This window comes from Girardinichthys multiradiatus, chromosome 5 (assembly GCF_021462225.1).
Source record: "Girardinichthys multiradiatus isolate DD_20200921_A chromosome 5, DD_fGirMul_XY1, whole genome shotgun sequence".
Classification (NCBI taxonomy): domain Eukaryota; kingdom Metazoa; phylum Chordata; class Actinopteri; order Cyprinodontiformes; family Goodeidae; genus Girardinichthys; species Girardinichthys multiradiatus.
The window spans coordinates 21,257,695-21,284,756 of NC_061798.1; the positions used below are offsets into that span (position 1 = coordinate 21,257,695).

At 40.8% G+C, this 27,062-nt stretch overlaps 1 protein-coding gene across 7 annotated transcripts in view; it reads right to left on the bottom strand.

Moving 5' to 3' along the window:
- rptor (regulatory associated protein of MTOR, complex 1) overlaps positions 1-27,062 on the bottom strand; it is a 237,567-nt gene that overhangs the window by 5,484 nt on the left and 205,021 nt on the right. For 3 of the 7 annotated variants that reach the window (XM_047365154.1, XM_047365158.1, XM_047365155.1), the window contains 5 exons: positions 23,724-23,838; positions 23,454-23,578; positions 21,802-21,927; positions 14,554-14,601; positions 324-430 (listed from right to left, as the gene is read on the bottom strand). In XM_047365154.1, coding sequence (XP_047221110.1) covers positions 324-430; positions 14,554-14,601; positions 21,802-21,927; positions 23,454-23,578; positions 23,724-23,838 — 521 coding nt within the window. The remainder of the gene's footprint in view (positions 1-323; positions 431-14,553; positions 14,602-21,801; positions 21,928-23,453; positions 23,579-23,723; positions 23,839-27,062) is intronic. The other 4 variants (XM_047365156.1, XM_047365160.1, XM_047365159.1 and 1 more) reach the window with 2 other exon arrangements.

Sequence of the window (27,062 nt, forward strand, 5' to 3'; positions counted from 1 at the left end):
AACAAGGACGGACAAGGAATGAGGAAGGACAGAAGAAAAAAAGAAGACAAAAAGAAGGGAGGAAAGGACAAAGAATGAAAGAAGGATTGAAGAAAGGGACACGTGGACCGTATGGAAAAAGGAAATAAGCAATTAATATACACTGGACAAGAATAAAGCCTGGACATACTAACAGTTTTCCACACTTTATTTTCTTTTGTCAAACTTATCAAGACCTGGAAAATAAATCAAATTCCAGATTTTTCCAGGCTGTGTAGGAACCTTGGAAATGTTATAAAAAACAAACATCAAAAAAGTAATCTCTGTGAAACTGTCTTAAGTACCTGGACCTTCATCTCCCTGTCCGTGTCCCAGATCCGAATGACTCTTACATCCCCTGACGTCATGAGGAGACCAGTTTCCTGCTCCCAGTCCACGACCATCCCAGCTCCTAAAACACATTGATGGCATGGCAATGAAAACAAAAACAATCTGTAATAGCACACAGCAGGGTTATTCATCGTTATTACGCCAACAGAAGGCGGCTTTTTATTCACAATTACAGAAAAAAGCTTGAAATGTTAGATTACTGAAAATAATTGGCCTACAATCTGTGAAGTGCTGCTTTGATTTGCTGTTGTTAATCATTTAAATTAATTTAAACCGGACCTGCGCTCACACACAGCTGTTTACCACAAAACAGCATGTGTTCAGTCCCCAAAACGCATCCTGCACAATCTGTCAGAGATTTCAGGAGGGTCCCGCTGCCACATGTTGCAAGTCAAATGAAGATTAGCGCAACAGCTTCCTGCACCACAGCGTAACTAACATATACACACACACCAAAATAAAAAAAGAAACAGAAACTCTGCCTGATTTAGATGCTGCAACAGTAAAACTAACCCCAGCTTTACACATAAAAAGTCACTTATTAAGTTGTTTTCTCGGAAAAAATGTTGTTTTTTTTTATCTCTGAGAGTGCAAACTTCATACATTTGGAAGAAAGGTTCAGCACTTTATGCCCGTCCTGTCAAGACGACCAGTAATCTGAACCTGCATGCACATTCTGACTCAAACGGCGCTCGAATGGGAAAGTGTGGAAGGAAGGAGCTGAAGAACAGCGAGGCCCTTCAAATGCTGGCAGTCACAGCAGGAAGCAAGAGCACAATCCTGAACGAGCTCTGCTGGCTCAACAACGCAGTCCGGAGGCCTCTTACTTCTGCTCACAGTACGCTGCATGAGAGGAGGTGTAGAAGACATCCTGGTCGCTCCACACTGCAAATGTTCAGCTGTATCTCAGTGAGAAGTAAGCAGCAGGGTTTCTGTTGGAGCATCAGTGAGGCTTGGAGGAAATATTCAACTGAAAATGATCAAACAGATGCCTCTAAAAGAGTGGTGGCACTTTATCAAAATAAACGCAAAAAATAATCATATGGTGATGCTTCAACATATTTAACTAAATGGCGTTTCCTTACAGGAACTTTTTTCCAGGAACCAGGGAGAAGAAACGACCCTGGGAGGGAGGGATGGAGGTAGGGGTGGGCATTTATTGTATGGTTTACATGTACATTCAAAATCATGATGTTTAAAAACTCCAAAAACTGGATGTTTTGTTGGGATTGTTAATTTTTCTCCACTGTTGTTTCCATTAGATCATCAATAAATTCAAAAATACGAGTAAATGCAGTTCCTGTGTGCAATTTAGTAATAAAAGTAACACTTCCTGATGGTGTCCTGAAGAAGCCTATTCCAAAATTAACGTTTTTCATAAGCAGTATTTATGTTTGTGCCGCTATGATTGCTGCAGTCCCAGCCACACAGTTATCTAAAAAGAACTGAAAAGACGGTACTAGTTTTTTTATCATCACTTTTATCATTATCACAATACCACCACAAAATATTATGGACAAATTTTAAGTCCATGTCACCGTCTACTAGATGGAGGGAGGGAAGGAGGTCCTTTGTTCAAAAGCTCTTAATCAATGTTAGAGTAGTGAAAGGTTAAAGTCTTTCAACATAATTCACTCATATGAGTCTAAAGCAGTTAAAGCTCATACCTTCTTTAAATCTGGTAACTTTAACTGTAAAGTGAAAAGTTTACAGCTCAGCATCAGTGGAACTGCTTTCAATAGTGGAAAATGTTCACAAAAAATGTCCGTCCACTTCCATTCATCATCCATCTGATGAGGTAACAGGCGCATTCTTCTCCCTACCAACGCTCTCCAGCTCCTTCTAGGACATTCTAAGGTTGGTTTCAGGCCAGAAGGGGTATATAGTGTCTCTAGCACGTTCTGGGTGTGCTTTGGGGTCTCCTTCTAGTGGGATGTGCCTGGTAAATCTCCAAAGGGAGATGTCCAAGAGGCTTTATGATCATATGCCAAAATAATCTCAGTCCCTTCAAAGCAGAGGAGCAGCGGCTCCACTCCAACCCCCCATCCCCGGCTCTGAGGCCAAGCACAGCCTCCCTTCAGAGGAAGATTATTTCAGCAACTTACGCCTGTGATCTCGTTCCTTCGGTCATTATCAGATGTCACAACCAGAGGTAAGGGTTGGAATATAAAAGGACCAGTAACCCGAGAGCTTTGCTTTGACACCAAAACCCTTAAACTCCTTCACTTGAAACAGAGTCTGACCCCCGAACCTGGAGGGAGAAATTCACCTTTTTCTGGTTGAGAACTATGGCCTCAGACCTCTTCTTGCCTTTTTTCTGGATTTTAAAAAGCTCTCTCCCACCAAAAAGCTCCCTTGCTAATCAAATTGTTGTTACACCTCTAAATAATAACAGAATATTCTGATGTTGCACTGCACAGCCAAGAGAAGAATGCAAAGTCTGTATCTAACAGTGTTTGAATAACAGCAAAGTGGGATGCAGGAGGTCAGAAAATTGAAAAATGTTTTTGTTTAGTAGATTTATTTGGTGCTCTTCCTTTCTTTCACTCTTGAATTCCAGAAAATGTGTTAATTGGCCAGAATTAACACCCACCAAAGAGGTTGAAAGGTTTTTGCCCTGGGCACTGGTACTACTTCTTGGGTTTGTTAGACCATCTAAATTCTTTACTAAAAATGCAATGAGTTTAGGGTTACTGTAAATACGCCAGCACAGGCAGCTGTGCTGAGTCTGCATGAAGAACTGAGAAGAAAACACCCTTTTATGAAATAAGAAGGTTAGAGGGTGTGGAAGACAGGAACCTTAGATGACTAAAGCACAATTAAAGAGACATTACATTTTTGCAAGCTAACATGATTGGAGGTGCATTCTAGTCACCGATGCACTCTTAAATTACAGAAGCCTGATTCTATAAGATCTTCAAAGTCCCTTGGAGAGAACAAAGTATACAGCTGAATGCAACATCCTTAGTTTAATATAGCAGGTGAGGATAAAAATGAAGAGACTCCATAATACTACTCTGGTGTGTTACATGACTGAAGACAGAACAAAGTGCATACACTCTGGACTCATGACTGATGTTTTTCCAGACTGGGTTCCAGAATGACAGGACTGAGTCGGGTCAGAGTATTCGATTTGGATGCCACTTCAGCTCAGTGTCCCTCTTGAACACATCTTAACCTTTTCCTAACACATCCTTGTGTTTGATTGGTCAGCAATGAATAGATATTTTGTGATTGCCTCATTGTTAAAAAGATTTCCAAATGCTCAATTTTTTTTCATCCAGTTTTCCTACAGTGAAAAATTCTCAAATGCAGGTAGAAGAAATGTCCATTGCTCCATTACTCACTGCCTTATATACAAAGCTGGCTCCATATACTTCCGTTATGAGTCGTGACTTAATTGCTGAACTGTAAATTTGTCATGGCCCTGGATTGTCAGGAAAAACCAAAGCCCCATGCGGCGGCTTCGATACCCCGACTGTGACGTAAACCAGCCTGCTCGGGCATCACGCCGCCTGAGGCGTGGGCTCACGCGGAGCCAATAGCATGCAGGGAAAAGCACTTCACAAGACTGAGGCTGAGAGAAGAGACGAGGCATTCCCTTTGAAGCCGACAGCTTGGATGTGAGCAGAGCAGAGCAGCAATAACAGGAGGGGACTGAGGAATGTTCGCCAACATAGAACAGTCTGCATGCAAGCAGCCACATCACCAAACTGATTTGGACTGTTTTATTTCATCTAACGCAGTATCTTTTCCTGTGTAATACAAAATAGTTTAGAGTTATCAGAAATGTAAGAATGAAAAAGATTATGAGACAGAAGTTTAAAGCTCATTATTAAACATTCATTGATTTTAGGTATCTATAAGATATCAGCTATAAATGGTCTTTGTAATAAAGATATTAATAAAACTATTTTATCTACAGCAGAAGAGAGAATAATAGCCTTGTAATAAATGTTCTCTTTTACAACAATGAGCACGTTTGAGGAATGTCTTATCAGCTGCAGTAAATTAGAAGATAGGATTACAATACAGATCCTTCTCAAAATATTAGCATATTGTGATAAAGTTCATTATTTTCCATAATGTCATGATGAAAATTTAACATTCATATATTTTAGATTCATTGCACACTAACTGAAATATTTCAGGTCTTTTATTGTCTTAATACGGATGATTTTGGCATACAGCTCATGAAAACCCAAAATTCCTATCTCACAAAATTAGCATATTTCATCCGACCAATAAAAGAAAAGTGTTTTTAATACAAAAAACGTTAACCTTCAAATAATCATGTACAGTTATGCACTCAATACTTGGTCGGGAATCCTTTGGCAGAAATGACTGCTTCAATGCGGCGTGGCATGGAGGCAATCAGCCTGTGGCACTGCTGAGGTCTTATGGAGGCCCAGGATGCTTCGATAGCGGCCTTTAGCTCATCCAGAGTGTTGGGTCTTGAGTCTCTCAACGTTCTCTTCACAATATCCCACAGATTCTCTATGGGGTTCAGGTCAGGAGAGTTGGCAGGCCAATTGAGCACAGTGATACCATGGTCAGTAAACCATTTACCAGTGGTTTTGGCACTGTGAGCAGGTGCCAGGTCGTGCTGAAAAATAAAATCTTCATCTCCATAAAGCTTTTCAGCAGATGGAAGCATGAAGTGCTCCAAAATCTCCTGATAGCTAGCTGCATTGACCCTGCCCTTGATAAAACACAGTGGACCAACACCAGCAGCTGACACGGCACCCCAGACCATCACTGACTGTGGGTACTTGACACTGGACTTCTGGCATTTTGGCATTTCCTTCTCCCCAGTCTTCCTCCAGACTCTGGCACCTTGATTTCTGAATGACATGCAGAATTTGCTTTCATCCGAAAAAAGTACTTTGGACCACTGAGCAACAGTCCAGTGCTGCTTCTCTGTAGCCCAGGTCAGGTGCTTCTGCCGCTGTTTCTGGTTCAAAAGTGGCTTGACCTGGGGAATGCGGCACCTGTACCCCATTTCCTGCACACGCCTGTGCACGGTGGCTCTGGATGTTTCTACTCCAGACTCAGTCCACTGCTTCCGCAGGTCCCCCAAGGTCTGGAATCGGCCCTTCTCCACAATCTTCCTCAGGGTCCGGTCACCTCTTCTCGTTGTGCAGTGTTTTCTGCCACACTTTTTCCTTCCCACAGACTTCCCACTGAGGTGCCTTGATACAGCACTCTGGGAACAGGCTATTCGTTCAGAAATTTCTTTCTGTGTCTTACCCTCTTGCTTGAGGGTGTCAATAGTGGCCTCCTGGACAGCAGTCAGGTCGGCAGTCTTACCCATGATTGGAGTTTTGAGTGATGAACCAGGCTGGGAGTTTTAAAGTCCTCAGGAATCTTTTGCAGGTGTTTAGAGTTAACTCGTTGATTCAGATGATTAGGTTCATAGCTCATTTAGAGACCCTTTTAATGATATGCTAATTTTGTGAGATAGGAATTTTGGGTTTTCATGAGCTGTATGCCAAAATCATCCGTATTAAGACAATAAAAGACCTGAAATATTTCAGTTAGTGTGCAATGAATCTAAAATATATGAATGTTAAATTTTCATCATGACATTATGGAAAATAATGAACTTTATCACAATATGCTAATATTTTGAGAAGGACCTGTAGAAACTGGTGATTTGAGCTTAAATCTCAATTTCTACAGTTTTACAGTTTATATCCAGGTTTATATCCAGGTATTCTGGAAATAATAACCTTTACACTCATTCTCCAAAACCTTCAAGAAATTGTTCCAATTTATTTATCAGAAACTGGGTGAGCAACTCCAGCTTCTATTTGCCCAGCTTGGTATAAAATATCTCTAACCAGTTCATGAGAGAGTTCACTGAGGTCCTGCGTGGAGGAAGCTGCCTTTCATTGTGTTTCAGTCATCTATGGGGATAGAGGGGGTCGACAGTCTCCGGCACTGTTATTTTGGGGGTCCCAGGCTGAAAGGTTTGGGGACCCCTGATCTAGGAGTCTAGTCTTGGAGGTTGGTTTTTACAATTGTGTTTGTTTAGCTTTGTGTTTGGATCAGACTTAATTTGTTTTTAGGTAAAATGTGTAGAAATTAATTTCTGCAGTCTAGTTTGTTAACAGTATATAACACAATAATCCTCTATACCCAAATCCTTAAGATTTTCCACAACAGAACTGTAGCAAACACATTGAATTAACTTAAATAGTGTCTCTTACTTCAGTCAGGATCAAGTTATGACATGATGCATCTTTCTGTGCATAGCCATTATTACCAACATGTAAACAAAATTATCAGTGTATAAAAGGCTGTTTTGCTGTATGCAGGTCTTTGCCTCGGGGAAATGTCCAAAAACTTTTATTCTGGGAAGAGTGCAGAGAAGCTTTGTTTCAGGCTGAGCTGTTCATGGTGGTGTTTCCTTATGTAAAGCATGAACAGATGGATAGAAAGATGCCTGGCTTGGGCCTGAGCACAATGAAGCATCAGCTATTGTACACATACAAACTGGGATAAAACAAGAGTGAACATGTCTGTTTAATACATTTTTGACATGCTGAAAAAGAAAGTAAGTCAAAGAGGGTTCTGTAGATGGTGGACTGAATCCCTTAAAACACCTAGAATCGATACGTCAGCCGAAGGTAATATACACTGAACATTAGCTTTGCTTTGGAGATAAATCCAGTCAACTCCCTCTTCCCCACTTTGGGCTCTCCACTGGAAGGCCTACTACCCCTCAAATAGTTTCTTTCTTCTCCAAAAAGCACTCCCTTGTCATTCTTCCCTTTAGGAAACCAAACCCAACAGAAAACATTTAGTTTCAGATTTCAGGATAAAAAAGAGCAGATTTGTAGGTTTACACCAGATGCTTTGAGCTCTCTCTCTTCCCATCTGTGCCCAGTAGCTCAAACCAGAAAAAGAAAACTGCCTTAGAGGAACCCTTTGAGAGCAAGAACATCGGCTTGGTTATCCACACACAAATCAATATAAAAATAGAAAAGAAGGTGGCACTAATGGAGTCTGACACATAGATGGAGGTAGAGACTGCATCTCTGAACATGCTGAGATCACCTGTTCTCATGTAGCTTTCAATTATGGGAACATTTCAGTTATTCAGAGCTAAAGATGGTGAAGATTATCTCCAACGCCATTTTACAGAGACTGATAACAATGTGTTAAATTAATGTATTCTTTTGCAGAAATATCACTTTTACTTTATTTTCTCTTCTAAAAACGGGACTTCCTCTGCATTTTTACTCTGCACAATTTTCTTTAGCAATGGCCATACTACCCCTCTGCCTACAGCTCATTAAACCTGTTTTTTTTCCTTTTATCTCCCTTCCATCCCGCTTTCAATGATTATGTGCCTTCCCTTGCATTATTAGGAGCATCTTTCTGCCATCTAATACATGATGACATCAGACAGTGGGAGTTTTTAATCTGCAGGGAGACTGTAGGTCTGACTGTAGTTTTCCGTGAAGACTTCGATCCTGCCACATGGGGGAGGCAAATAGCTTTATTCTGGCTGATTGACAAAGACCTTAGAAATTGTAACTTATGAATGTGGACAGCATTGACGCTTGTTAGGCTAATTATCGTGGATTGAAGGTTTCTCACATCTTTTTAAATTATTCAGAATGGAGCAAATTCCAGAGCGCTTTAACTCTTACAACGCCAGGAAAAAAATCCCAGAGCAAACTGAATTTCAGAATTAAGTTATTATAATAAAACAGCTCAATAAATTAGAATAAACGGATAAAAATTCAAATGTATTCAGTAAATAACCAGCATAAACAAAGTATTTTCTTTGATCTAAAATTCTGTATCCCTATGGAAACAGCAGCAGTGAAAACTAAGAAACAGAGAACAATAATTTTACATTGAACTAAACAAGCAATCAAGATCAAAACAGATCCATCAGAGTCTTATGATCGCTTGATAAACCGTGAAAGTTCAGCAATAACATTTAAGAAGAGGGTGATTATGAACATTCAAGCCTTCGATAAGTTTAAAACTTATCCCTATAAAATTACCTCTTAGCATTTAATAGAGTTATTTAACCTTTCATCTGTACAAAATACTTTAGTTTTTTGACACCTAACAAAAAGTAATCTTCTAGCTGCTGAGACAGGAAAAAAAAGGCATTCTGGTGGAAAATTAATAGTAATATCTATTAATGATTTTATGATACAGGGGTTGGACAATGAAACTGAAACACCTGGTTTTAGACCACAATAATTTATTAGTATGATGTAGAGCCTCCTTTTGCGGCCAATACAGCGTCAATTCGTCTTGGGAATGACATATACAAGTCCTGCACAGTGGTCAGAGGGATTTTAAGCCATTCTTCTTGCAGGATAGTGGCCAGGTCACTACGTGATACTGGTGGAGGAAAACGTTTCCTGACTCGCTCCTCCAAAACACCCCAAAGTGGCTCAATAATATTTAGATCTGGTGACTGTGCAGGCCATGGGAGATGTTCAACTTCACTTTCATGTTCATCAAAAAATCTCAAGCAAAAAAAATTCAAATAATGTCCATCTGCATCCACTGCCCGGGTAGCAGATGAAATCTGTAGCAAGTTGGAGGGTGCACCAAGTATTTCCAAGGGAGGCAAATGCACCCCCAGGGTGCACTTTCAACACCCCTGATTTAAAGCATCAATACATTTCAAGCCTGTTCTATTCATTACATTACCAACTTGTATACCCATACCTTAAGAAGTGCACATTTACCTTGTTTTGTGTTTGTTGCATCGTGCAAATGATTAAGTTTTGGATTCTCAGATTTTTACCTTACAAAACTAAAAAAAAATTTAAATTTAACATACCCTGCTAAGGATAAAGTGTAAAATAGGATTTTTCCCTCTTCTTACCTAATGTTGTCTCTTTTCTCATCTACCTAAATGACTGATTTCATTACTTTTCATAGATTTTCAGATTTCTCAGAAGGATTACCAGTGAAAGCCAAATATTATTAGTATTTGAAAATTTGGACTAAAGCTGTTTTTACACCAATGACCAGAGAATTTTAGATTTCTTAAAAGGATTGTATTACAACTATATCATACCAGTGAAAGCCAAACATTAGTATTTAAAAAGTTTGGACTAAAACTGTTTTATACCAGTGATCCAGCTTATTTGAATGATGGGACCACAACTGGCTCATACCAGCGACCTCAAGTATTAATATTATCATTTTTCTTCTAGCACCAGATGAATTCCTTACCACAGAGGACTTAATGAGCTAATTACCTCTATTAGAAAGATTGGATTAGAACCAGCTCTTACCAGTAAACTCCCAAGGATTATTAATGTCATTTGATTTGGTTTTTCTGTGTTTGATTTCTGTATCATTGTAATGTTTTTCCTCATGAGTGCCTTCTTGCTGAAAAGCGCTATATAAATAAACTTGACTTTAGCTAGAATTGAATATCCTCTATTCCCTCTGCATTCTTCTAAATTGTTGCCAGCGTACATTGTAGGTTTTCAGTGGATAAACTTCAGGAGTTACTATGATGTCAGCTTCATTTAAATCATGTAAAGTACATAAACAGACACATTTATTGCCCACCTGGTTGAGATGTGTAAAAAGTCTTCAAATAAATGTATTATTTATTCCTATAATTCCACAATAAGGAATTTTAGAAAAATCCCTAAATAACTATATCGATACAGTGAGGAAGAATTTCTACGTTAATAAAGTTTTCAACATAATCACATGTGGCACAACTGCTTTTAATACACTGAACACTACCCCTTTTTGCCTTCTCCTACAACACACGGATGGACCAAACAATGACAAGAATCCTTGGTTTCTTGTCTGTCAATTTCTCTAGATTGTCTAGAGTCCTGGTCCTCTTTTTTGCTGACTTCTCTTCAGCTCAACCTATAGGTTTTCTACAGGACTTAGGACTGGGGATAGACATAAAAGAAGGTTGATTTTGTGTCTGGTGACCCATTTCTAGGTTTTTATTTGGCTGTATGTTCATCATAGTGCTGAAAGTTGCTGTAAACATAAGGTGCCTAATAAGGTACCTTTTTGTTTCACACCAAAACCACAGCTTACTTGTTGAAAAACATCTTAAAATTGATCTAATCTGACCAAAGCATATGGTACCAGTTAAAGTCCAGTAGAGTTGAACAAACGCCACAAGTTTACATTCGTGTTGGTAGGACAGAAAATACGTAAGCGATACATTGGAGACCCAAGATGGCCCTCTTAGCTCCACCTTTATAAAGGTGAGCTTTACAGGTTGTTGTTTTATTTACCTACCCTACAATTCTCCTCATCAATTGCTGGGAAAATAAATATTAGTTTACATAGTAGCAGTAGCAATTTTTCAAAAATTTACGGTGTAAGTATGTGCTGCTATAATAGAAGATAAACTTACTGTGGGTGGCAACAAATCTAAACATTTGTTTATAAAATTGCGATATTGTATGAAAATGTGTAGAATGATAGTTCTGTCAGCAGACTGAGTTGCATCTACAGAAAGATTTGATCTTTTTGACAATAATGTAATGATGTTGGTATGCAGAGATCTTTGGAAGCCTTATACAATTTAAAAATATTAATTTCTCTAGGTTTTGTATATTAATGTATTGGATAATAACCCACTAGCTTGTTTGGCTAATGCAAACGAGCAAGCCTAGAGAACTCACATTTAATATACATACATTCACAAATGGCCTGCAGCGCCTGAGAAAAAAAAACCTTAGTAATGCTAGTTAATCATCAATTATTATTAGATTTAACCAAGGTTTGCCATAATTACATGTTAAAAAGAGGTTTGCTCAGCTTTACTTGTGTGTATATTTATTCATCCTTTCATAAAAAGTTAGACTGGCTTTCAAGCTTTTTCCAATTCTACTCAAACTGCAAAGTTATGTTCCCTCAAACTCGTCACAAACTCACAAGTTGTAGATTTATTAGGGTTCCCAGAACCGTGGTGTTAACAAGGCACCAAACAGCTCAGCTGAATGTAGAGCAGGACACTGTGTGTGCCTCCCTGCTGCTAAGGAGAGCACACCACCCTATTTTGTACTTATTACAGCCAAAATAAAGTTCGTTCGTTCGTCGTCTTCCGCTTATCCAGGACCGGGTCGCGGGGGCAGCAGACTCAGGAGAGACGCCCAAACGTCCCTCTCCCCAGACACCTCCTCCAGTTCCTCCAGGGGGAGCCCAAGGCGTTCCCAGGCCAGCCGAGAGACATAGTCCCTCCAGCGTGTCCTGGGCCGTCCCCTGGGCCTCCTCCCGGTGGGACGTGCCTGGAACACCTCCCGAGGAAGGCGTCCAGGAGGCATCCGGTATAGATGCCCGAGCCACCTCAACTGGCTCCTCTCGATGTGGAGGAGCAGCGGCTCTACTCCGAGCCCCTCCCGGATGGCCGAGCTCCTCACCCTATCTCTAAGGGAGTGCCCGGCCACCCTACGGAGGAAGCTCATTTCAGCCGCTTGTATCCGGGCTCTCGTTCTTTCGGTCATGACCCAAAGTTCATGGCCATAGGTGAGGGAGGAACGTAGACCGACCGGTAAATTGAGAGCTTTGCTTTTCGGCTCAGCTCTCTCTTCACCACAATGGACCGGCACAGCGCCCCCAATACTGTGGCAGCCGCACCGATCCGTCTGTCGATCTCCCGCTCCATTCTTCCCTCACTCGTGAACAAGACCCCGAGATACTTAAACTCCTCCACTTGAGGCAGGAACTCCCCTCCAACCTGAAGAGGACAAGCCACCCTTTTCCGGTCGAGTACCATGGCCTCGGACTTGGAGGAGCTGATCCTCATCCCAGCCGCTTCACACTCGGCTGCGAACCGCCACAGCGCATGCTGTAGGTCTTGGCTAGAGGGGGCCAGCAGGACCACGTCATCCGCAAAAAGAAGAGACGAAATCCACTGGTCCCCAAACCAGACCCCCTCCAGCCCTTGGCTGCGTCTAGAAATCCTGTCCATAAAAGTTATGAACAGGACCGGCGACAAAGGGCAGCCCTGCCAGAGTCCAACATGCACTGGGAACAGGTCCGACTTAGTGCCGGCAATGTGGACCAAACTCCTGCTCCGCTCGTACAGGGACTGGATGGCCCCTAATAAAGGGCCCCCAATTCCATACTCCTGGAGCACCCCCCACAGGGCATCACGAGGAACACAGTCGAATGCCTTCTCCAGGTCCACAAAACACATGTGAACCGGTTGGGCAAACTCCCATGAACCCTCGAGCACCCTGTAGAGGGTATAGAGCTGGTCCAGTGTTCCACGGCCAAAATAAAGTGCTTCAACAAAAACCAGGATGGTAGAGTCTTTATCTGTGCAGGATTAAGTCTGTATAAATTGTTTCTTTTTTGTCATTTACTTATTTTCATCTGTCACACCCTGCTTTAATCAGCATTAAATTTAATTAGATTGACTATCAGTGCAGGGATGAGAAGCCTTTGTGGTTCACTACATCTTACTCAGATCTTTCTTTTCCTAAGCAGATAGTAGTCCAGTAACCTAATTTAGCAACATTTTTACACTTAAGTCCTTATTTTCTCTCCATCTCCACCATTTTAGCTTCATGCTGCCTAAGCATTTACATAGCTTCTTCCACAATACCCGTGACCTCACCTACTTTACCCTAAAAACCATTATCCCCTTGTTATTTTTATTCTTTTGACTCTACACCTCTGGTGACAGCCTTTGCTTCCACCTGCAGGAATAAATTCCCCAAGTCTGTGGCAATCACCTTCCAGTATTTCCACTGCTTCCTCTGGAGTTTAACAGGCTGATCCCTGAAGCATCACAGACAGGGGAGCTCAATGCCATTAAAAATATCACAGCACCTACACACTCTAATTAAACACTGGACCGCCAGGAACAAACGTAAATGAGTAGTTTTTATACAAGAGGCAACATGAGGTGAACATGAATGCAGAGGGTAGACAAAAAAGCAAGGCCTCACCTCTGCAAAAGCTGTTAATAAACACCTACATGACAGCTGAGTTTAATTAGATGCGCAAAGATGCAACTGAATCTCAGCTTACAGATGCTTAAAATAAGACTTCCCTTCATGTCAAAGCAAATGGCATTTAGGTTAATGCTAACTAGAATTTATTATAGCTGTCTAAAAGAAAGCTAAGTTTAGCAATAATGTCACTTAAAATTTTGCTAAGTATAAAGTAAAGGTTAGGGGATTTCCAAACATATTTTCAGTATATCTTTGGTGAAGTACGTCCAGGTCTTGAGGTGGAATGGCCTCCTTGCCATCACCCTAATCTTTAGCTCTCCTCACAGATTCTCTGTCAGGTTAAAGTTGGTATTACTACTACTAGTTGGTATTACTTCCAGTCAGAAGAAAAAGGTTTTTGTCTAAATTAAAAGAAAACTGTAAATGTAAATCAGCCCGAAGTATGAATATTTCAGGTCTTAACTGTAAATTGGTTCTGCAAAGGGCCGTGAGATTACCTTTGTTGTGAATTGGCACTAAATAGATTAAATTTATGGAATTCATTCATAAAATGAACTTTTTATTTGGTCTTTGATAAATCGGAGAGTAATTATCATCTGGGAGGTTGCTGATGTAGAGGTTTGCATTACATTGTGTGTTCAAAATTAGGTCCTGCTTTGAGCTACAGTGTCCTGGAGCCTAGAGGTGGAGGATGTTAATCCTGCCTTGTATGTAAAGTTTAAGAAACCCAAACATTTTCTATTTGTTGTTGTGCACAAATTCTACAACCCTGGATCTCCACCCTTCTGACCTGCAACAAACTAATTCCAAACTGTTGGTAAAGGTAAATGAGCTGGAACCTCCTTCCAAGAAAAGTAACATCAACAGCATCCTTTAAACTTTAATTCCACTTTTTCTCTTTTTAATTTTAGATAAAACACATTCAGCTCTGTTTTTATGGCTAGGCTGCTTCGTTTGAAGTTTATTTAGAACATTTAAATATGGAAAACATAGAAATATAGAAGTGTTCATGGCATCACAAACAAAAATGAACTAAACCAACTTTTTTCCTGTAAACTAAACAGTCACTGCCAGCGATGAAGTGGTTGGGCAGAAAAACACACAAGACAAAGGAATGAGCAATGTAAAAGGGGATGATGAAGTTAAAGGGAATAAAAAGGAATTCAAAAAGAGGCACGTTCCCAGTTGTATACTTCAGCACCTTTGCTTTCCGAATAAAGTAGAAAAGAACAGAAAGGTTAAGACTCACCTCCTTGTTTGCTCCTGTCAAGATAGATGGAAACCCTTCTGGCCAGACCTGCGAGCGGGGGATTAGAGGGGGAAGGGAGGAGAGCAGGAACGCAACAAAGCCAGCGACAAATTAGAAAGAAACCCTGTGCATGCTGACCCAAGGAGTTCCACACACTTATAAAAGAACTGTAAAACACATGACATGATGAATGTAATTCATCACCTCATCAGTCGTCTACATGCATTCAGCAGAGGGATGAACAAGGCAGCTGCTTCCAAAATAACTAACTGTGATACAACAGGATTTGAATCCCCGATAGGGGCCGTTCCCTAACCTCTAAACTTTCAGGGTTCAAATTTCTGATTCGGCACTTCACCACAGTAAAAACCTCCAACAGGGCGGAGCAGCTGCAGGACCAGACGCGTTTACCTTGCAAAAATCTTCATACCTTTTGAACTTTATTTTGAATTTTGTCAGGATGCAACCACAAACTTTAATGTATTTCCTTGGAACTTTATATGCCGTCTTGTGATGTTAAAGGAAAATGATACATGGTTTTTAATTCTTTTCAAATAAACAGTGCATAGCATTTGTATTAAGCCTGTAGACCTACAGAATTGCAGACATTTGGAGCCCAGAGAAAGCCATTGTTGGAGAAAAAGGAATAAGAACTGACCATTTCCCCTCATTGAACCACCTCCTTAACTTGGTGGAGGGGTTTGAGTGTTCGAATTATCCTAGAGGCTATGTTGTTTGGGGCTTAAATGCCCCTAGTAGGGTCTGCCATGGTAAACAGGCTCTGGGTGACAGGTCAGACAAAGAGCAGTTCAGACACCTTCATGAGGACTATTACAACGAAGAATGTGACGTCGCCTGGTACGGCGGAGCCAGGTTCCCACCCTGGAGCAAGGCCTGGGATCGGGACTTGTCTGCAAGCGCCTGGTGGCTGGGTTACTCCTCGGGGTTAATGGCCGGGCCAAGCCCGAATGAGAGATGCGAGTCAATCCCCCAGTTGGCCCATCATTTGCATGGGGGAAACCATGAGGGACAGGAAGATCGGGCAGCGAACAAAGGTCGCAACCTTAAACCGATCTCCGGATGCTTAAACTGGCTCTAGGGACGTGGAATGCCACCTCGCTGGGGAGGGAAAGAGCATGAGCTTATGCGGGAGGTCGAGAGATATAAAATAATATTCTGACTCAACCCCACGCACAGCATGGGGTCAGGAACCAAGCTTCTCGAGAGGCTGGACCTTCTTCTACTCTGGAGAGGTCCGTGGGGAGAGGTGACGGGCTGGGGTGGGTTTGCTTGTCGCTCCCAGCTCAGCCATCTCGTGTTGGGGGACTTCAATGCCCACGTGGAAAACAACATTGACACCTGGAGTGGTGTGATTGGGAGGAATCGCCTTCCCGATCTGAACCCAAATGGTCTTTCAATATTGGACCTCTGCGGCATTCACGGATTGTCTTTAGTGAACACCATGTTCAACCATAAGGGTGTTGGCACCAGGACACCCTAGGCAGGAGGTTGATAATCAACTTTGTAGTCGTGTCTTCGGAGTGTCAGCCTCATGTCTTTGATCATGTTTTGGTCGAAGAGAGGGGAGTTGGATCCGCTGGAAAAAGAGGAAGCCGGACAGACTTGGCAGGCCAAACATATAGTGAGGGTCTGCTGGGAATGTCTGGCAGAGCCCTCAAGCCAGGGATGTATTCAACTCCCTCCTTTGACCAGATTCCGGGGGAGGCTGGAGACATAGAGTCCGAGTGGACTATGCACTCTGGATGTTGTGGGGCTGTTGTGGCTGACACGGCTAGTCAACATTGCGTGGTGGTCAGGGACTGTGCCTCTGGACGGGCAGACCGGAGGGTGTGTTCCAACTACAGGCTGATCACACTCCTCAGTCTCCTAGGTAAGGCTTTTGCCAGGGTATCAGACAGGAGAGTCAGGATGATAGTCGAACGTCGGCTTCAGGAGAAGTGTGGTTTTCGTCCCAGCCGTGGAACACTGGACCAGCTGTACACCCTCTACAGGGTGCTTGAGAGTTCATGGAAGTTTGCCTATTGCTTTGTGGGTCTGGACAAGGCATACGACCATGTCCCTCATGGTGCCCTGTGGGGGGCGCTCCAGGAGTATTGAGTCGGAGGCTCTTTATTAGGGACGATCTGGTCTCTGTACAAGAAGAGCAGGAGTTTGGTCCACATGCACCAAGTCGGACCTGTTCCCGTGCAAGTTGGACTCCGACAGGGCTGCCCTTTGTCACCGGTCCTCTTCATAATATTTATGGACAAGATTTCTAGGCGCAGCCAAGGGCCGGAAGGGGTCTGGTTTGAGGACCAGTAGATTTCGTCTCTTCTTTATGCAGATGACATCATCCTGCTGGCCTCCTCTAGCCAAGACCTACCGCATGCACTGGGGCGGTTCACAACCAAGTGTGACGCAGCTGGGATGAGGATCAGCTCCTCCAAGTCCGAGGCTATAGTTCTCGATAGGAAAATTGACAGGCGGATTGGAGCAGTTGCCGCAGTAATGAGGACGCTGTGCCGGTCTGCTGTGGTGAAGAGCCTCGGTGATCTGCATCGGATGCCTCCTGGACGCCTCCTAAGGAGGTGTTCCAGGCGCATCCCACCGGTAGGAGGCCCGTAGACGACCCAGGACATGCTGGAGGGACTATGTCTCTCGGCTAGCCAGGGAACGCCTTTGGCTCCCTACGGAGGAGCTGGAGGAGGTGTTTGAGGAGAGGGAAGTCTAAGTCTGCTGCCCCCAAGACCCAATTCTGGATAAAGCGGGAGACAACGACGACGTAAAAGGTGCTTTGTTCAGGTGAGAAAAAAATAAAAAAATGTTGCCCAACAAGCAAAACACTATATGTGGCAGAAAAGTAAAACTACCTATAATCTGAACATGCCATCCCCAAGATGATACATGGTGGTGGAAGAATCATGCTGTGGGATGCTTTACCTCAGCAGGGACAAGGAAGCTGGTCAGAGTTGATGGGAAGATGGATGGAGATAAATACAACCTGTAAAACACTGGAGAATGAGGAGGAGGTTTACCTTCTAGCGGTACGACGACAAAACATAAAGCCAGAGCTACAGTGGAGTGGCTTGGATCAAAGCCTATTCATGTGTTAGAATGGCCCAGTCAAAGTCCAGGCCTAAATGTAATTGAAAATCTGTAGCAAGACATGAAAAATGCTGTTCGTTGACGTTCTCCATGCAATCTGATCTGAGCAAGACATATTTTGCAATGAAGAATTGGCAAAAATACCAGTTTGTGGTTATGTAAAGCCGGTAGAGACAGATCGCAAAAGTAGTTCTACAAAGCATTGACCGAGAGGGGCTGAACACAATAATACACAAAACCTCTCTGACTTTTATTCATACAAAAGTTTGAAAACAATCCATCATTTATTTATGGTGTTGGTCTATCAAATAAAATCAAAACAAAGTACACTGAAGTATGTGGTTGTACCAAAAGTGAACATTTCTGCAGGTTCCTGCATATGAGCTTCTGTAAATAAAAGTTAGAGGAAGGTGGACTGTTAGTAGGATAGTTAGTAAATAATGAAGATGCCTGATTAAATATTAAATAAAAACAACAGAATTTTAACATGATAGTAAGATGTTTTGCAGCTGCCTTGTTCAACCTCTCTCTAGAGAGGAAGGAAAACACTGAAACAATATCAAAGACCCAGCAAAGTAACAACAAGCCAGACAGTCTACAGAGATGTTTCACTGTATAAAAACAGAACAGAAAGCACGCCACTGGATGATGGAGATGGGGTGAGCGAGGACAGGTCCAGCTGGTACTAGAGCCCTACTGTTTGTCTCTGCCAGCCTCTCCTTGAGAAATACTCAGTCTTGTAGCAGCTGCCTTCAGAGTTAGAGCAGATATTTGGCAGCACAAAGACAAGAGTTGTATAATATTTCATTGGGTTTTAAATTATTTATGCATCTAAGGAAAGTTAGTAAAAATTCCTACAAATTCTGGTTGTAATCATCAATATACCTTCTAAGTAAATGTAATAACTCACAAGGGAATACTGGATGTATTATGTGTATATGCTGGAGAGAGTGTGTCTGAGAGGCTGTAGTTCTTTTTTAAACATTCAAATAATAATAAAAAAAAAACTCAAAACAAGCTGAAGCTCGACTAAAAGTTGAGGGGAAATCTCAGCAGATGCCTTCAGAGTCCAACCCAAGCAGCGACTGTCAATCCACCATAACAAGCACACCATTAAATGTGAAAGACTTTGTGAAAACATTTGCAGAGAAAGAAAGAGAGTCCTCTGCAGAGGAAGAGCCTCTCAGGGCAATTTGTGCAGTGGGACTTGTCCAGGCAGGGAGGTTAGTCAAATGTGTCGCCTCTCTACAATCCCTACAGTCCCCTTGGGACCCCTGTGGTGCCTTGAGGTCATTCAGTCAGTTATCCTGACAGATCCAATGTTCAGTCAGATGTCTTGTGAAAAACGGCTGCGCACACATTTTCCTCAAACAGTTATGTACAGTATTAACGCTACGACTTGAATGCATATGGATTCGAACTAAACACTGAAATAAACAAAGATATCAATACAATTGTATTAAAAAAGAAATAAAAAAATGTCCCATTAGAAAGGACACTATTTTTTTATTTTAAGGACTTTAGTTTTTATGGCTCTGTATTTTTCAGCTCATTAAAGGTTCATCCCTCAAGCCCTTTTAGCTGTTAATATTGCAACCTACAATTTAACTGGAATTAATCCAGGGTCAAATAACTACCGGTACTCGGTACTCGTTGATATTTGTCAGCTTTAGATCTGTATTATTGTGGTATATTTAAATAAATGAACTGCACTTTGGGTTGCAAGAGTAGTCCCAGGTTCCTTTTACTTCACAGACACATGCATTTACCACACATAATACTTCACACGGATACTTCAAATGTGACAGAAACAGTGTGCATAGAAGAAAGGAGGAGATTGAATCATTTGACGGCCTTCAAGGCATCTGGCAGCTCTAGCCCACTGCGTAATTGGACATTACAAGCCATTGTTTTTTACCAATTAGAATTGTCAGTCCAACAACATGTAAGATGAAGTGTCAGTCTGTAGGATGGCTCTCTAGGGGACAGTGATAGTTACTGGAAGACACTTTAGTTCTGTCTCGGAGGCAGATACCCTCATCTTAAAACTTTCCTTTTTGATGCAGTTGGCTTAGGTTATCCTGAGCTATTCCTGAACTTATGTTATTATAGGCGTAGGCTGATGGAGGACCCTAAGCCTATTACTAACAGCACAACTCCTACTCACTCACTTTACTATTTTCTCCTACAACTCTCCATTTAGGTATTGTTTGCAAACATTGCAGCCATTAACTTTGAGTTCTCCATTTTTCCTAACATGGGAAAATATAACTGGCCCAATAGTTTTATGTTTACCTCCGTCTCTTTCCTGATCAAATCTACTAGACCAATGCTACAGTGTTTTTTGTGTCTCCTTTTGGCCTACTGGGTCGCTCCTTCATTTCTTTCTGTAATTATTAAAATCAAATTATCAGGTTAGAATCCCAGCTTCAATTAATATATTTAATATTAAATAAAGCATATATTTGATCTTATAAGAAATACAAAAGTGTGGTTGTTAAATGCTGTGGTTATCTACAGATTTAAGATGTGTGCATGCTCCTGCAGCTCTGTTTCCCTAAAAACAATTCTGACCCAGAAATGGAGAAGTGCTTGAGGCAGAAAAATGTGGAGCAGCTGGGAGTGAAACATGACAGCGTGTACTGTGTATATGTGTGTGTGTGCATGCATGCTGCAGTACAACACTGAAGCGGGTGGATGTTTCTGACAAAAGTGTAGTGCTGCTGCCTTCCCTGGTTCACATATTTGTGAATAATTATGGAAGTGTGTCAGCTAAGAGGCTAAACGTGACAGCAAATCCACTGACTCTCAACGGTGTAAGTTTTACGTGATCAGTTTTACTGATGGAAGATAAATAATCCTGGAAAGAAAGAGGGAAAATTACCTACCTGCTGAATGCATAATTCTGCAGTCAGGAGAGGTGGGATGTAGGCCACCCAGCAGGTTAAACCCAACTTCTTCAGATATGACAGAAACATGGTGGACAGAGTGTTTCTGATGATGGCTGACAGCAGTCGTCACGTTGTATTTGTTCTAATAGAGTTCAATAAATCCCAACCTACCAATAATGTGACAGCAACAACTTAAATATAAGAATTGTAGAGGGAAATTGTACACTATTCCTAACCTATGTTTCAGAAGTTATGTGTCTCCTCAAAAAGTTTAGAGATCTACTCTCTGTGAGCTCACATGTTCTGACCTGGGGTTATGAACACAGTTTGATTGCTTTGGCTCTTATAAAAGACCTTTACTACCAACTACAGACTAAAAACTCAAGCTTTTAGTCTTTAGTTGGTAGTTTAGTCCCATCCATAAAAGCTGTTGTAAACAGCTTTTATGGATGGGAACTTTTTTAAGATGCATAATGTTACTTAATATGATGTTAGTAATGTTTTGTTGAGATGTTGAATCCAGTTTTTGAACTTCAAGTTAAATGTGTTTAGAAATCACAAAGCTAAATTAATTTAAATAATATGAACATTTTAGGTTTTGAATTTATTGTAATTTTAGTTTGAATTTGGTTTGGAACTGATTTGTTTGCTTTGCATTAAATGGTCTCACTAATCCTTGATCCTGGTAATGTTTATTTTAAACCTACATTCATCTGTTGAAACATTTGGATTGATAAAGTGGTGAATATGTGTAATTAAGTTAAATAAAAACAGACTTCTTCATTGTAGGACAACGTCTCCTATGGTTAGCTTATAAACAAACTGTATATATATATTTTTATTTAACTTTGGATGCCATTTCGCATTAACGAAGTCATTAAGACTGAGAAACCATTCAAACACCTAATGTCCTCTGAGGCTTTGCTTTGAGGTTTTTGCAGTCTGCTTGCAGATTTTAGTTATTATTTAAAAACAACTAAAAAGCTCCTCACTCAGCATTTAGAAGACCAAATGGGATGTTATGGAAGGTAGTAAATCAAGTGAGCCCAGGCTACAAGAACTGCATAGATTCAATGCTTAAGCTTATTTGAATCAATGCAGTAGTCTTCCTGTCATACTTGCTGTGGATGGGGAGGTGTGGAAGCATGACTGGGACAGGTTGGAGAGCAGGGGTGGGGATGAGTGTCCACCGAAACAACGGGACTGTGGGATACGGGCAGGACACGCAGTAATATAAAGTGTTGATCTTTACTGTGGGTGCTGGAGGAGGGCTGACCTCTGGTGGTTGGGAGCATGTCGGAGAGGCCCTGCCACGCCGTTACCATCTCTGGGTTCTTCTGGTCGGCAAAGTTCTTCCAGACCCGTAAAGCTCCATCATCTAAACAAAGGGAGGGGGAGGCAAAATGAAAATTCAAGGACCAGACAGAACTCTACAAGTGAATCTCATTAAACTAAAATAAAACTGAAATGAGGATTTATCTCAGTAATTCCATTTAGAAAATTAAAGTAATATTTTGAAGTTTAATTTTGGTGACTATGACTAATGAAAACGAAAAATTCAGCTTGTAAGAAAATTAGTATACTATGTAAGATCAATAATTTTATTTTTTTAATCACAGTCATTGACACCCTCTACATGGAGGCTAAGCCACAAAATGCCATTACTAAAGAAGCTGCTGTTTACAGAGTACTATATGCAAGCATGTTATTGGAAAGTTGAGTGGAAGGAAAAAGTGTGGTAGAAAAAAAAATAAGGCAAAGCAAGAGAACACTATGTATATTTTGTTGTTTTATTTGATTGCAGCATAGAGCTCAGTAAGCCTCTATACAAACCAGAGTCGAATGATGTGTTTTCCTGTCACCGAACTTCCCATTAATATGGTTGGATGCAGCACTGTAAACAACTAGCTTCGTTAGCAATGAGCTTCTGCAGCTTACCCTCTGTAGAAGGTGTCAATGACTGTCCGTTGGACAGCTGTCTTTACCGTGATTTTGTAGATCATAACATTTTGGTATTAAAAAATATTTTGGTATTACCAAATCTAATTTTATTAAGAAACTGACTTGAGTTTTCATGAGCTGTAGGCCATTATCATCAAAAATAAAGAAAGAAACCCTAATAAATCACTCTTTATGTAATGAATCTATATAATGTATTAATTTGACCTTCTGAATTGAATTACTGAAATAAATGAACCTTTAATGATATCTTAATTCACTGATGTGTCTCTGTACATGCTGAGTGTGATGAAGTCTTCAGGAGATTTATTTTTATAACTTCTCTAAACGTCTTTAAACCCACTTCCTGAAAACATCACTAGAGGAGCTATGCTTCAGTAAGATCTTAAAAGGCAGTTTACCTAAAAACATCTTGAGAAGGAAGGAAAACAAGACCAAAGCTTTGCCCTAAAAAAGGCTCTGCAGCTCAGACATCTCTAAGAGCTAAACATAAAACAAGTCCACTCGCTCCTACCAGAAGGTTATTACAAGCCATAAAATTTCCCACCTGATTTATGCTCATTGCTTTACTTGTTTAATGCAGTATCTGTATAAAAAATGGTATCCTTCAGAGCATGACTGATGAAGAAAAGCTCAATAAGTGCACATTACTCTTTGATGAGACTGAATTTAAAAGCATTAATTCCTGAGCATTTTATCAGTGTGAAGTCTGCAATTAAAGGCAGCGTTTATTCTTAGTTTAAATTTGTGCTGTGACGAGCAAACAGAATAGATTAGTTTTATTGTGCAGTTGTTATCTAAAGAAATGTGTATTATGAAGATAGAAAACAGGAAGATAATTGCTCTGTAAAACTGAAGATGAATACAAAGAAGTGTGTGTGATATACAGTGAAGGCTGCTGGAACAGATATTTAGATGATCTGTACGTGAGTTAGTGCTTCCAACCTGTCGCTGTGAGCAGTAACGAACAGTCGTGTCCGTTCAGGTACTCCATGGCTGTGATCCGGGTGTAACGTGGGTTCCCATTGTAGAAGTAGTCCAGCCTCTCGCCTTTCTCCCAGTCCCAGAAACTGGTAGAGATAAACATGACCAGGCTCCAGTTTAAGATAATTACATGTAAAACAGAGCTAGCGCCACAACAATATTCCTTAAGAAAATCTTGGATTGCTTTGCTGAATGGAGACTGAGTGTGTGGTGTTTTCCTCTGTCTCTGACCAGATGCTGTCCTTGTCGGCCACAGCGATGCAGCTGTTGAAGGGGTGAAACTTCACAACAGATGGTACCCCGGGGTTACGGTTGATGAATATTTGATCGTCTAGACGGGAAATGCCTGCAATAAAAGAGGAAAATCAAAAAGATATATGTAAAATTTCTCAAAACTCAGATGGTCGCATGTTTATTTTCTGTAACCAGTGCCTCCAATCTCAGCTTTTCACAAAATGATTAATTTAATTGTTTCTAACGTTCTGTGTAGAGCATCCAGGAAGCTGTCACTGCAGTGCTGTTGCATTAAACAAAATTAATAACATTTTTAATAAAAAACAATATTAATTGGATATGATGCTCCCCATGTTCCAGCTGTAGTTTGTCCCACAAAGTGGTAGCCAAATAGAAACACACAGAAACACACAATAAAAAACAAAAATAAAAGTGTGTTTTTACATTGGTGACAAAGGCTGAAATCATGCAGTCAAATAATATGATAAATAGTAAATGTAAATACAGGTGTGTTTAGAAAAGAGACCTTTAAAAATTGTATTACTGTTCATTACTCCAAACAGAGGTTCGCTGCAGATTTCTAAGGTTGATTAAATTCAATCAACATACAATATACTGCCAAAAGTACTGGGTCCCACCACCAAATCAATGAATTCTGGTGTTCCAATCACTTCCATGGCTGCAGGTGTATAAGGTTTGGTGTGGAGATGTTTGACTGGCCTGCACAGAGTCCTGACCTCAAGCTTCTTGAACACCTTTGGGATGAGTTAGAGCAGATACTGCAATTCTGGTTTTCTCAACTAACTATGAACACAATCCTAAAACATGTGGAAGATGTTTACAGAATAGTTTAAAGTTTCTATTGCTGGCAACAGTGGGTCCATCAACAAATTGGACCTTATATATTATATGCACATGTAAAGTAAACAGACATATACTTTTGGCGATATAGTTTATGTCTGTTTGCTACTTCTGGGAATGTTCGTTCTAGTATCTTTTATTTAAAGAAATAACGTAAACTATAATTATCACAGATTGTCCATATTCAGTCACTGACTCCTCTATTAGGTACACTTTGCTTCTACTCTTTCTTTTGAGAACCAAATCATCCTCGCTCTGTCTAGATGCCTAAATGCACTGAGCTGCTGCTGTACAGTCAGCTGAGTCACTTTCCATGTTAACAAGCAACTAAAAAGGTGTACCTAATAAAGTGGCCAGTGATCACCAATCTGAGTACAGTAGCCTGTATTGTGGCTCAGAGAAGAAGAGACATTTTTAAAGAAGTTTATTATTTTAATAGGGCTCAGTAATTTCCTTGTCTCCAACAGCAACACACTGCTGTATGTTAAATACACATTTGGTACAATGTTGCAACACAAACTCCAAACAGCTGATGGTTGATGCTTGTGTCATCTAGTCAAAATATTTCCATGCTACTTGTAATTCTCATCTGAGGCAGTCAGTCAGTCAGTCAGTCATTTTCTACCGCTTATTCCATAGTGGGTCGCGGGGGAGCTGGTGCCTGTCTCCAGCAGTCTATGGGCGAGAGGCAGGGTACACCCTGGACAGGTCGCCAGTCCATCACAGGGCAACACACAAACAACCATGCACACACTCATTCATACACCTTAGAGCAATTTAGAGAAACCAATAAACCTAACAGGCATGTCTTTGGACTGTGGGAGGAAGCCAGAGCACCCGGTGAGAACCCACGCATGCACAGGGAGAACATGCAAACTCCATGCAGAAAGACCCCAGGCCGAGAATCGAACCCAGGACCTTCTTGCTGCAAGGCAACAGTGCTACCAACTGCGCCACCGTGCAGCCCATCTGAAGCAACATTTTAATATTTTTTAACATAACATGATACATTGTTAATAAAGGAAGAGAAAAATAGAAATAGACTGGAGTGGCCGGTGTACAAGTCCTGAGTTAAAACGTTTCTAATATCCAGTTACAAGGCCTGGGCTCAAAATATGTTGCCATAAACTTCCCGGTTATACTGTATAACAACAATGTGAGAATTAACCTTGAAGATTTTAAAAGATAAACTTTTGAATGATACATTACAGAAATGATTCCTTCCATTAAAAAGAATGGAGAGGATTAGCTATGCTGCCAGTGTGGGATACTTAGTACATTGCTTTATTTACCAAGATTAGTTGCTGACCAGACTGCATGGCAGAGCAGTTGTTAGAAGTGTTGCTTTACAGCAAAAGGGAACATGGCTTAAATACCAGCCTGAGGTATTTCTGGATGGAGTTCGCAAGCATGGGTTCACACCAGGTACTCCAGCTTCCTCCAAAATCATGACTGTTGGGTTAATTGGTCTCTATAAATTACCCATAGGTAGGAGTGTGTGTGTATGGGTTTCTGTCTTGTGTGTGTGTGTGTCTGTGTTGCCCTGTGATGGACTGGCAACCTGACCAGGGAGTACCTCACCTCTCAAACAACTGCTGAAGATGGGCAAAATAACACTGGATGTTCATTTTTGTGCTATAATGAGTAGGTTTCCCTTCTAGTCAGAAGTTTAAAAATTTGTAGTTTAAGATGGGCCTTTTTATTTGACGAAGTGAAAACTTATGTATAATCAGTTTTCACACTTTAGGGGGTTAAATGAGGTAATGACACCAAGTAAAAAAATATAGAAAACATTTTTTACTTTTAGAAATGATTTAAAAGAAATTAATGACAGATTATGCAAGATAACAGATGAAATGTCTTTAAAATGGTGCAATTATGTCTTGTAGATGAACCTTTCATTGGTTGTTTTTCTGTCCGACTTAACTGGTTCAGGATGGGCAATGATAAACTATTATTCTTTCAGTTGTTTTGTTTTAAACAGTAAAAGTGACAGTTTAATTTTTTTAATAGTGACGAAGCCAAATAAAATGTAATTTTTCAGTTAAAGTACTTTTTTTCTCCTATTAAACTGTTTAAAGAAAATGGTTGTGAAAATTGTCTCGAGTTATAAAAATGTTCTCGTTTTATAGATTTAATATTTTATGCAAGCTGTGGTGAAGTCAAAGAGGACAACTAACAATCTGAAAGGTCACAACAAAACGAAATGGTACAGTTTTGCCCAAAATTATTTATACCCCAGGTAGATTTAGATCTAAGGAAATCTCTGAATTTGACCATGTTTCTTCTGGCTTAGTAAGTAACAGTAACATTTCTGGGTGGCCCGGTCAGAGTCCTGACTTAAATCTGACAGAGAATTAGTGAAGGGAGTTAAAGATTAGGGTGGTGGCAGGGATATATTTAATTATAACAACGATTTAACTGTTTTAATGCCGGGTCACTATATCGCAGACCAGCTCTGAGTGTGGCATATTG